General features: G+C 42.2%; 3 protein-coding genes across 3 annotated transcripts in view; 2 read left to right on the forward strand and 1 right to left on the reverse strand.

The window, feature by feature from the left end:
- LOC138026258 (von Willebrand factor A domain-containing protein 5A-like) overlaps positions 1 to 8,127 on the forward strand; it is a 9,686-nt gene extending 1,559 nt beyond the window's left edge. Inside the window, exons 2-3 of the mRNA XM_068873527.1 lie at positions 5,535 to 5,652; positions 6,422 to 8,127. Coding sequence (XP_068729628.1) covers positions 5,535 to 5,652; positions 6,422 to 7,552 — 1,249 coding nt within the window. The 3' untranslated portion in view covers positions 7,553 to 8,127. The remainder of the gene's footprint in view (positions 1 to 5,534; positions 5,653 to 6,421) is intronic.
- LOC138026282 (uncharacterized) lies at positions 970 to 5,090 on the reverse strand. The gene is made up of 2 exons (XM_068873560.1): positions 4,036 to 5,090; positions 970 to 1,667 (listed from the first exon to the last, which is right to left on the reverse strand). Exons 1-2 carry the CDS (start codon positions 4,773 to 4,775, stop codon positions 1,652 to 1,654), a joined length of 756 nt encoding a protein of 251 aa, XP_068729661.1. The 5' UTR covers positions 4,776 to 5,090; the 3' UTR covers positions 970 to 1,651.
- Positions 8,128 to 11,502: 3,375 nt separating the features above from the next.
- The window catches only part of LOC138026259 (von Willebrand factor A domain-containing protein 5A-like), a 9,942-nt gene continuing 8,944 nt past the window's right edge, over positions 11,503 to 12,500 (forward strand). Inside the window, exon 1 of the mRNA XM_068873528.1 lies at positions 11,503 to 12,500. This exon is cut by the window's right edge and continues 334 nt beyond it. Within this exon, the coding sequence (XP_068729629.1) occupies positions 11,615 to 12,500 (886 nt within the window). The 5' untranslated portion in view covers positions 11,503 to 11,614.

Consider the following 12,500-nt stretch of genomic DNA (forward strand, 5'->3'; position numbering starts at 1 on the left):
TTGAGAAATTGTAGGTTTTCCCCTATTCCCTCTAATAGACAACAAATCAAACACAACTGGTCACTTGTTAAAAAGGGGAACTGACTGCTGCACTGGATAGACCTAGTAACGGACTGTACCGCTTAGCCCGGCGATCTGCAAGCAATGAGACCCCGTTGGCGTTTATTGAAACTAACAGAAGCCCAGACAATAATAACGTGCCTGCTGCCCGTCAGGAAAAACCCCCTTTTTAGAGGAAACCTGAACCCTCCCGAATGCAGAACCAGGCACTTAACAAATACCCCGAGGGTGAGGGGTGGCAAATCCAACAACTGTAAGATAACAAAAATCGAAACGACATTAATAAAAAATCTCGAAACGAGAGCAAGCTGGCAGCAACGTCAGCATAGAATGGCTCGACTCAGCGAAATCCCGCCCATATAGTACTTGCGTCGCCATAGAAACTGTCAAAAACCGGCGAACCGTGAAAACAACGATTTGCTGCTATTCTGCGAACCGCAGCAAATAACAAGTTTTCCCCTATTCCCTCTAATAGACAACAAATCAAACACAACTGGTCACTTGTTAAAAAGGGGAACTGACTGCTGCACTGGATAGAAATGCAAAGAAAGGGAGCAGAATGTCAGTAGAATCAAATCAAATCCCAAGGGACCGGGAAACTAGTAAACGGTTGTCGAGGGAATCCTCGACGTAGCCATCCTTAGCGGTCTCTGACTGCCACCTGCCATGTCGTTTCCAGCATCTATCGGGGACTTGAGCGTTAGCCGCTGAAGTTGCCCCTCCCGCTCTAAATGAATGCAAACTAATAATATCCGTAGTAGGTACAAACTTACTTAGAAGGCCAACTAGAGATTCTCGTGCACGAGTATAGCTAAGCGGTTTCACTTTCTCAATAACTTTATATCCAGACCTGACCTTAACTAAAGGCTTAAACAAATAATCTGATGTCTTGTGTGATGTATCAATGCCCGCTAAAGCCATGTATCTTTCCAAATTAAGAACTGGACAAGACACTTTTCCAGATCTGCTGATCACTACTTCATTACCTTTTCGATATTGATCGGTCTTACTCTTGGTCACTTTGACAGTTAAGTGAGTTTCACTAAAACTGATGTCTTGGATTGCAAGGGCTGCAAGCTCATTAAAACGAAAGAACCCTGCGAACAAAAGTAAGGCCATAGAAATATCCCTAAGTATTGGTAGCTCCCTAGAATGCTCGTATTCGGTACAACATGCTGTAAGAGCTTCAGGAGAAATGGGTGATTTCTTTGCTACAGGTTTAGCATTTTGACGTTTAGCGCCCTCGACTACGTTTCTTACAAAAGGGCTAACCATAGGGTTAGAAACCCCAGCAATGTCGTGAACCCATTTTAAAGCGCTAAAACAAGTTTCGATCACGGAGGCAGAAACTTGAGAAGTGGACAAATAACTAAAATACAAAGCGGCATCAACAACAGTAACTGGGAAAACGATTAAATTATTGTCGCGTGCGAACTTAATCCAACGATTTAAAGAACTAGTGTAATTAACAACGGTTCCACAAGCTTTTGAAGAAAAGACTGTCTGCTTTAACGCTTCAAACAAGCGGGTGAGATGAATGCTCCCACGGCCAGATCCTGCGCGGTCTTCAAGCTCCTTCCACGGGCCTTGATCAAAGAGGTTTAAACCTGTGAGAAACAGAGAGACTGTGCATGATAAAAAACAAAGATGAGATTGAAGCCATCTCCGATGTTAATATGCTACTATGAATCTTATAACACCACCTGTGAGTGTAGTGAACGATATTCAAGGGCCTGGTGTTCAAAAACACCTGTGGGTTCCTTCATAAACCACCTGCGGGTTCATTATTTTCTTGCCTCCTGTGGGCTGCAATTCGCTCCTGCCGTAGACGGCTAAGTTAAGGATTTGTTTAACCTCGAATGCAACGTTCACACAAACCTTCTGTTGACAAGCAAAAACCTCTGTCACTGCTTACTGGGCGAATAGACTGCCAGTTTATGTACAAAGCTATAAGTTTGAATTCGAGACGTTCACCATGGAACATAGAATTGTAAGTCCTTCCCCTTGTCGTGGCGGCCGAACTGAATTCTGGAACTCCAACCCAGTCCAAAACACATTTAGCTAAATGGACCCCGTCTGGACACACACAGGGCCAAAACAAAGCTCCTTTCCACAGGGGTATTATTAAAGCCCCTTGTGCTTTGCAAAGCTTAAGGTGGCACCATACCCTAATTATCTGGCTTGGTGGGGGTACCAGCCAGTTGTTTTCCCCCTGCCAATTTTGGGTAAAAGCATCCACACCCTCGCAGCCAGGATTCCAGAAGCGGGAATTAAATCTAAGACATTTGGCGTTATACCAAGTTGCGAACCTGTCAACTGTAAAAGGGCCCCATAAAGTGCTGATCCACCGAAAAATGTCTGGACTAATACCCCAATCGTTAACGTCTGTACGTTTGCTGAGATAATCAGCCAACTGGTTCTGCTCCCGGGGTACCCACACCGGGACAACCACAACCTGATTTTCGGCACACAAATAGACGATGTCTTCAACCAATGATTGAAGATCAGGTTTCGTGCTCCCTCTGTCGATAACACGAACAATGTTCTGATTGTCAGTATGCCATTGTACTTTATGTCCTCTAAGGCTATGTCCAATGGACAATAACATATTGTGTACAGCTTTCAGCTCTCGCCAAGTAGAGCTCTTTCCCCTTTCATTAATTTGCCATTGCCCCTGACACACCAAAGTGTGTTTTGCGGAAACTACGTAACCGCCAAAGCCCTGCTCAGATGCATCTGAATAAACCACGGAATCAAAAACATGAGGCTCGTCGAACAGCTTCTTGCCATTTAACTGGCCCACATTTTTATCCCAGAATTGTAGCTCTTCTCTAACCTTTGAAGAGCAAGGAATGATGACATCCCACGATTGCCTAGTTTCTATCGCGAAATACATGTGTCTGGTGTACAAATAAACGGCCGAACCAATGGCTTTTGACATGGATATAATGCGACCGGTAACCTGGGCTAGGAGTTTGGCTGAAACATTGTCAGTTCTTTCCAGAACTGATGAAAGATTCCTGTAATTTTGACAACTCGTTTTCAGTTACATACAAACGGTTTTCTGACATATTGGAAACGTGACCCAACCAGGTCTGGGTAAGGGATGGTTCCCAAGCACACTTATTTCCGCTGAGAACGAAGCCCAATCGGCCAAGATCTTCCTTGACTGCTTTGGCGTCAACAGTAGCGGACTCTTTGGAAGAATTGCCGCCTAAACCGTCGTCCAAAAACATGCAAATTCTCTTACCTGAACCCCTCCAATGACTTAGCAGAGGTTTCAAGAGTTTGGTGAATATGTAAGGAGCGGTGGACAGACCAAACGGTAACACGTTAAAAACGAAATAAGTCGCTTTACCCCAATAGGACCATTGGAATCCTAGGTAAGTTCGATGACTTGGAAAAATTTCAACGTGATGATAAGCACTCTTGATATCGAATGTATACAGATAATAACCCTCCCCTAGTAGATCCAGGGCTGTGGTTATGTCTTCGCATTTGAATTTATACTTAAAAAGGTGGGGGTTAACATGCCGTAAATCGAGTACCAAACGTCTTTTCCCATCGTCCCGGGTTGACACAGTGAGAGGATTTACTACCCATGGCTGGCTTTCAACGGCGGAAATACACTGGGTGCCTAAGAGATCATTTAAGGCCTCCGTGACGAAGTCGTTATTGTCTAAGGCAGATTTATTATTCCGCAAAACCCAAGACTCCGGAATACTGTGTAATGGTAATTTATAACCCTCTTTAATCACACTCAAAACCGCTTCAGTGGGCTCTAGCTCTTTCCAAGCTAAAATATTTGTTTTAAGCCTCCCTCGAACGCTGTCTGGACGGCATTCCCGCTCTAGAAAATCTGCCTTCTCAAAGGGTCTACTATCTATTTCAGAAAGTCCAGAAACATGCTCCGAGGCATCATTGCTCCCCGATAGGGATTCGCTATCACACAAATCAATAAAATGATTACTTAACTTCTTTCCGTCTGGTTGCGTCTGTGCAACGACCAACAAAGGACATTCAGCTCGCCAATGGCCTGGTTTACCGCAGCTGAAACACGTGCCACGTTTCTGGCCGGGACCGCCTGCAAATGGACCGATATTTCTTGTGGCACCCGCGGACTGTGAAAAACGGGATGTGTAATTCCCTGATGGGAAAGCGAACGAGCTTTGTAATGGCGAAATAGCTGTGTTTCCCACTGCTCTGGTAGACTTGAATGACCAGGAGCGAACCCTCGCAGCCTTGGAGGCGCGCGTTTCGGCAAGTTTTCTCTGAGCTTCTTTTTCGGCCTTTTTCATTTTCTTGGCGTCCTGGTCGTTATCGGCGAGTTCGTTGTCTAGGTATTCGCCGACGGTTTTCCAGCCGTACTCAGATTTGTCTGCTATTAAAATGAGCTTTTGGCGTCGATCAATGAGCTCAATACCTTCATTCAGCTTGGCGATACATGCGTCCTGTTTTCCACTGTTGACGGCGTCTTTGACTTCACTGACCACGGACTTCACCTGCTGGTTGTGTTTGAATTGTTGTTCGTGCCCTTTCTTTTTGAATGTACGTGATTCCGTAAGGCGGATCTTTTTTAATTCACTCATTTGGGTGTTGGAGGACTCTTCCAGCTGTCTTTTCATTGAGTCTAGTTTGTTGTCGATGATTGAAGAGAGCTTTTCAAGCATGCTGGACTGCTGCCGGTCAAGTTCGGCTTGAAAGGCTGGATCCATCTGTTTGGAATTCTGGAAAAACGGTGCGTCCTAAATACAGGATCTGAAGACAAATTGAACCTTAAGACTTGAGTACTGTGAACTGGGCTAACGAGAAAACTTGATTTGAAAATAAAAATCTCGAAACGAGAGCAAGCTGGCAGCAACGTCAGCATAGAATGGCTCGACTCAGCGAAATCCCGCCCATATAGTACTTGCGTCGCCATAGAAACTGTCAAAAACCGGCGAACCGTGAAAACAACGATTTGCTGCTATTCTGCGAACCGCAGCAAATAACAAAATTAATAGACTACATATTTAATCCGCTTCCAAATCCTCGAATTTGTTTTTCCAAGGCCTCGGGATCCCCAGCTGTTAGCATAGAATCTCTAATAAATTTCCCAGGAAATTGCCATAATTATACTAACTAGCTCATCAATGATCCAATTCTCATCTATTTGTTGGTATTCCTGCTAAAAATGTTTATCACCATAAGGCAAAATATACCCCTGGTAGAAAGGCCAAAAAATCTTAATACAGATTTAGCCTTCTCCTGTACGTTATGCTTGTTAAAACCAATTCACTTGAGAAAGGCTGTGGAGGGATAGGTGGGACGGGGAGAATTTAGCTGTACGCAAGTGAAGCCCAAATATGTCAATTCTGGCTATTCGAGAGAATAAGTTGAGGGTTGTGGGATTTGAATCATGATTAAACCTCAACCGTCCACTTCAGCTCACTCCCATGTTGTTAAGGTATTTTTTTTAATTTCCATTCTTGCAGATGCTTCACTTTTGGAATTGGCTCAGGAGCGTCCACTGCATTAATAAAAGGAATGGCCAGAGCAGGGAAGGGAACAGCTGAGTTTGTCACGGATCATGATGATCGCATGCAGGCAAAGGTACAAAATAGCAACAAAAGCACAAAACTTGTCATCAGTGTCTTGTGCTGTTGTGAGCAAGCAGAAACATAGAAAACATTTTTGACAAATCGATGCATATCTTGATGTTTATGGCTTTCGTAGCTTTTTACAGAATGCATTCAACAGCCACTAAAGTGTATTGCGCTATAAAGGAGCCTTGCCTTGAGCTGAAGCTACAAAACAAACAATTATATTATTGTCAACCTCTTAATCATAAATATTTTAGAACTTGAATCCTGTCTTGTACTTACAGGTCCGTCCCTGGCCAATTCGATGTATATTCTTTGATCATAGTTAAAATTGCAGCATTTTCGGCGGTAGACTGGTCGGTCATTTTTGCAGTTTGCGGAAAGGCAATTTTTCTTGGCGCTCGCGCCAGTGTTTTCGTGATAACCAGTCACTCATGAGCAAATAGTAAATGGGCAATTGACCAATCAGAACACGCGCTTCACTCTTGTTATGTAATAAAATTGTGTATTATCGTTTGTCTTAATTCACGACGGTTCGATGAGATATATATCGTCTATAATCGTGTAGTTTCTTGCGAAAAGTAAAGAGAGCATTTTATTGTTCGCGAAATGTGAAATTACCATGTATTTTTCCTGTAAAATGTGATCCCAGTCCCACCCTACCCCCCCCCCCCCCAAATTAAGAATAGCTAGTGTGAAGTAAACATCAGGATGCCTCATGAGTCATTTCCTCAACATTTTCATTCCCCGTCAACAAGAGAATGATTTTCTTTCGTCAGGTTATCAAGACCTTAAAGAGTGCTCTTCAGCCTGTTATCACCGATGTGAGTGTCACCTGGGACTTACCACAAGGCTGGGTTGTGCAGCAGATCCCCTCCTTTCTTCCACCACTTTTCAGTGGCGACAGACTAGTGATTTATGGCCTTCTGGAGTCGTCTGAAAATGCGAGTCACGATGGTGAAACCGTTGTGAGACTTCAAGGTACTTTGAGCCAGCACGAAAGAGTGGAACATTTGATCACCTTTCCAACCCCAACCACATCGATAACCACTGATACCGTTGTGGATCCTAATTCAAGTGCCATCCTTCATTGCTTGGCAGCACAAAAGTTTATTCAAGCCAAACAAGATGACCTCAGTGATAAGAACGGTGATGAATTGGAAGACGGCAAATCTCGGATAATCAGTGTGAGCAAGTCAGCAAATGTCGCGTCAAAGTTCACATCTTTTGTGGCTGTTGATAAAGAAAATCATCAGCCAGTATCTGGGCCTTTGAGGAAACGAATTATACCCGTATTTGGGTCTGACGTTGGGTGGTGTGGTGCGATGCCACTGCGAAGGTCATATTTAGTTCCAGAGCCATTATGTTTTATGTCTCGTGCGATGCCACAAGGTGAGTTACAACGTCTAGGCAGTTGTGTTACTTCTTGTGCTTTTAAAGAACGTCCAAGCATAAAGGAGAAGTTCTTGTCGTCGTTATCACGTTTGAAACTAAAACGCAAGAAGGGCGCACCCAAAACTGTAGCGGGTGAAGCTTCTCTCAGCAGGGTGTCCGGCAAACTCGGCATGAAAAACTCCTCCTGTCCAGAAGACTTGTCATTGATATCATTACAGAAAGCCTCTGGTGCATGGGACCTCACAGATGAACTGGTTTCGCTGTGCGGCAAAAGCAGGGATAATTTAATGAAAGACTGCCCAGTAGAGATTGCAGGAGACACAGCCGAAGGAAAGCTGTTATGGGCAACTGCCCTAGCTTTGGTGCTACTAAAGGCAAAGTTCTCGAATCAGAGAGATGAGTGGGAAATGATCGCTGAAAAGGCAAAAAAGTGGATGAACAAGAATCTTCCAGTTGCTGTAAAGTACGACAGTATTCTTCAATCCGCAGCCAACGCGATTGGGGCTCAGATTTAATTTTCTTTCAACATCCTCTAAACAAGCAATTGAAACGTGTTTTGGAGAACCGCATATAACACAGAAAGGAACTTTCTTTAAGTGTCTAGTCGTTCTTTCGCTGAAGCACTAATTGGGGACGACATTGAGGACACCAAGGGCGGATTTAGGGGGGGGGGGGGGGGGGGCCAGCCTTCCCCCCCGTCCCCTTTTTCTTTTCAAAAGTTTTTTTCTTTTGTAAACGTGTGTTGGATGGTACTTCGAGCTTTGTTACTTAAATATATTTTCTTTAATAAACATTGTTAATACGAAAATTTATCGAACGTTGTTTGAATCAACGGCACGACAAACTGAAGGATGTTACAGGCCTCGAATTGTATTCGGTAAAAAGACGAGGGAGGCTGCATACGAATGACTGTTCTACGGTGTGTCTTGCATACAATTGTAGTAGTGAAAGTAGGAAAGCAGCAGCTACCAAAAGAACGATCCCATTGACACTTGTGAACCATGCAGGAGAGTAATTACTGTTACATTTTATCGCTTTCCTGATTATAAGAAAATTTATACGCAAGTTATACAATATACGCAATTTTAGATCTATTTAGCCACATTTTATCTCCGCCGATAACTGCGCCCCCACCTTCTTCTCTGTATTTACAGAGCTTCTGTAACCAACCGACTTTCAAGTGGTACAGTGTGCATTAGGCGGTTTTACTTTACCTACCTACCTACCTACCTACCTACCTACATACATGCATGCATGCATGCATGCATGCATGCATGCATACATACATACATACATACATACATACATACATACATACATACATATATTCTGGATACTTATTTAGAACAGTTTTTCGAGAGCGCTCAACTTAACAGGAGCAGTAAATATTATTTTTTTTATGTAGTTCCAGACTTCAAATGGTACTCATCGCTATATTTGCTACAGCTCCGTTTCGTATGGCCAAGAGTGATGAGTGGTGAGTGTGGCCGCTCTTGGCCATACAAAACAGAGCTGTAGCAAATAAAGCGATGAGTACCATTTGAAGTCTGGAACTACATCAAAAAAATAATACATACATACATACATACATACATACATACATACATACATACATACATACATACATACATATATTCTGGATACTTATTTAGAACAGTTTTTCGAGAGCGCTCAACTTAACAGGAGCAGTAAATATTATTTTTTTTATGTAGTTCCAGACTTCAAATGGTACTCATCGCTATATTTGCTACAGCTCCGTTTCGTATGGCCAAGAGTGATGAGTGGTGAGTGTGGCCGCTCTTGGCCATACAAAACAGAGCTGTAGCAAATAAAGCGATGAGTACCATTTGAAGTCTGGAACTACATCAAAAAAATAATACATACATACATACATACATACATACATACATACATACATACATACATACATACATATATTCTGGATACTTATTTAGAACAGTTTTTCGAGAGCGCTCAACTTAACAGGAGCAGTAAATATTATTTTTTTTATGTAGTTCCAGACTTCAAATGGTACTCATCGCTATATTTGCTACAGCTCCGTTTCGTATGGCCAAGAGTGATGAGTGGTGAGTGTGGCCGCTCTTGGCCATACAAAACAGAGCTGTAGCAAATAAAGCGATGAGTACCATTTGAAGTCTGGAACTACATCAAAAAAATAATACATACATACATACATACATACATACATACATACATACATACATACATACATACATACATACATACATACATACATACATACATACATACATACATACATACATACATACATACATACATACATACATAACATACATACATACATACATACATACATACATACATACTTAATTGACCGCTCCCCATAGGGGCTTTTCAGGGCCAATGAAACAGAATAAACGAAACAACAGAACAACAACAACAACTGTTAAGAATCCCAACGGCCCGGAGGCAAACCAGTTTGCTATTTACAAGTGCAGCTGTGAAGTTGAACCAGGAACTACCAGGAACAAATTCAACCAGTGGTCAGAGCTGGTCTTGATCCCGGAATCCCCGGATCTCAAGGCAAGTGCCCTAACTTTAGTTAATGATTAGTTCAGTTTCAGAAATTTTCTTATTCCAATTACGTCTTGACTAATGTAAATTTTTCGGATAGAGGGTAAGTGAATTGGGGGGGGGGGGGCTCTTTCTGGAATCTCTGTATCCGCCCCTTGACACTGCAAACTGAAATCAACAAATTGACACAAATCAAATCAAATCAAATGTTTGTTTTTGAGGAGTGAAGAAAACCGGAGTACCCGGAGAAAAACCTCTCGGAGCAGAGTAAAGAACCAACAAACTCAACCGACACATCAGTGGGAAGCGAGAGCTCTCACCATTGCGCCAGCCTTGCCGACTGATTTTGTCTTTTATTTCAGTGGTATAACTGAATGCGAGTAGTCGCTAGACTACAACATTTTAAGGCATTAACGGTTGGATTTTGAATAATCGACTGATACAAATGAAAAAGAAAAGAATTATGCTAACGAACGTTACGCTTCTTTCTAAGGGCGATGTACATCAGGTTTGTATGATTGTCCTCGATGTGAGTGTGGGTTAAAGATTCAAAGAAAATGAATTAGCGGTTAGTTTCATATTTGATGTTTCCTGTGTGTCTGTGTTTGCTTAGACGATTCGGCGTGTCTAGTTTCTGTTCAGTTTTAATTTTTACGCAACTTTTGCACTCAAGAGAATGAACCAGTGTAAGGAACTTGAGGAGGAAGGGAGCTTGGCAATCAAGAAAAAAGATTCTTCGCGAAAGTACTTTGTAGGAAAAGTATCGCATATTACTAAGGCAAGAGATGGTCTAGCGCTGAATGCCACTCAGAAACAGCCTTTTCATAAGCTCGTTGAACAGGCCTTACGATTGGCGAAGAGAACAACAGTTCGAAGACAAAACTTAAATTTTGATGAGAAGGACGACGCTATGGTACTTTTAAACTGCAACTATTCAACGCACCTAAAACAGAAGACTGCCATTGGATCTCACAGTTTTCTGCCTTGTGGTCTTTTGTGCCGAGTGCTGCTCCACGCGGATATTCCGCAAAACTTTACATTAGAAGAAGTCAATCTTGAAAAACAGTTATAAACGGTAAGGGTCAAGTAACAATATCACAAAACAAAGCGTCCCTCCATTTCCATAAACCTTCTCCGTTCACTTGAAAATCGTAAGATCTCTGAAAAGAGCTCCCGGTCACTGTTGTATTTATTGGTCGCGGACGCCATCATCTTTGTTTTGTTCGAAGGTCCTGAGTAAAACAGCTGATCCTTATGGCAATTTTAAAATTCGCGGTAGTTATGAATCTTTTCTTCATGCCGAGTGGTTTTCAACAATAAGCATTGTTTCATTTGACAGGCATTGTTATTCATGTCTAGGCTGAAAACAATAGCTCGCCAGCTCTAAACGCGCCATTTTCAAATGAAGTACGACTAATAATTTTCAAACTGAAAAACGTAAAGGTTCCTCGTGACCAATTTTCAAAATTAAAACGGATTCTTTTCAAGGACAGACTCATCTGCCATTTGCCGTGCGTGAAAGTCTGTAGGTATGTTAGTTTTCCCAAACTTGCTCTTCAATTTTTCAATTGAAGACCGCTCTAGAAACTGATAAATTGCGTTGCTGCGCTACGTACTTTCATTGTATAAAGACCTTGCTTCCTTTAATCTCGCGTAGTATTCCCCTAAGGATTTGACCAATTTCGATATATTAAAATTCGGTCCGAAACAAAATTCATCAGCTCGAGGCTCTGGGGAATAAATGTAAGGATTTGTATGAGTTTATTCCCCAGAGCCTTGAGATGATGCCTTTTGTTTCGGACTGAATGTTAATATATCGAAATTTTAACGGCATTAGCCACTTTATTACACGTATGTATCGAAATTATGTTGTGGGTAGCCTGTGATATTTTATCTCAAACAAATGACGTCATGCAACTAACTTGGGTTAGCAAGTCATTTATACTACAGTGCCGTTCAGGAGGAAGCTGTAGTTGCAGAATATAATATCATTTATTTATATTATAAAATTATATTCTTTCATGGCTGCTAGATTTGGACTAGTACAAAAACAAAATGGCTCTCAAATCCCTTTGGAGAGCATCAAGATTCAAGCGGATCTTCAGGGTTTCACAGCACAAGTTGTGGCTTTTATGAAATACACCAACAACGAAGAGAATCCTATCGAAGCCATTTACATTTTTCCGCTTGATGAACAAGCAGCTGTGTGTGGATTTGAAGCTACAGTTGACGGTCGAACCATTGTGGCCCAAGTACAAGGGAAGGAAGAAGCTCGTGACACCTACGACGATGCTCTTAGCAGCGGTCAAAACGCCTTTCTGCTGGAGGAAAGCGATGAAAGCTCGGATATTTTTCAGATAAGTGTTGGAAATCTACCACCCAAGAAAGAAGCCCTTATAGAGCTTCGTTTTGTCACAGAACTGTCAGTAGAAACTGAAGGTCGAGTGGTGTTTGTGCTTCCAACAGTTCTGAACCCCAGATATTCCCCTGCCGACAGTGCACCAAGCCTTAGTACTCAAATTCCTCAGGCTGCCATCGTTGATTCACCTTATTCCTTTGAGCTTGACATGAAAATGAAAGCTATTTCCACCATCACGGAAATTACTTCCCCCACGAACGCCTTGAAAGTTGAAATCGATGAAATCGACAAGGCACAAGCCAAAGTGTCTCTGGAAGGAGCACACAACTTCAACCAAGATGTCGCGGTTCATATTTTGACAAAGGAACCCTTCAAACCACAAGCAATCGTCGAAAATGGCATCAAAATAAAAGATAGAAAAGACAAAGAAGGATTTATGGCAAGTCCAGTTGTGATGCTAAATCTCTATCCTGAATTTAAAAATCCTGAATCGTCTGAAATAGGCGAGTTCGTGTTTGTGATCGATCGCAGTGGAAGCATGCGCGGAA

Source organism: Montipora capricornis, chromosome 12 (genome assembly GCF_036669925.1).
Source record: "Montipora capricornis isolate CH-2021 chromosome 12, ASM3666992v2, whole genome shotgun sequence".
NCBI classification, from domain to species: Eukaryota; Metazoa; Cnidaria; class Anthozoa; order Scleractinia; family Acroporidae; genus Montipora; species Montipora capricornis.

Bases quoted from the DNA above. Each gene is read 5' to 3' on its own strand.
- LOC138026282 (XM_068873560.1), bottom strand. From the start codon at position 4,775: ATGGATCCAGCCTTTCAAGCCGAACTTGACCGGCAGCAGTCCAGCATG.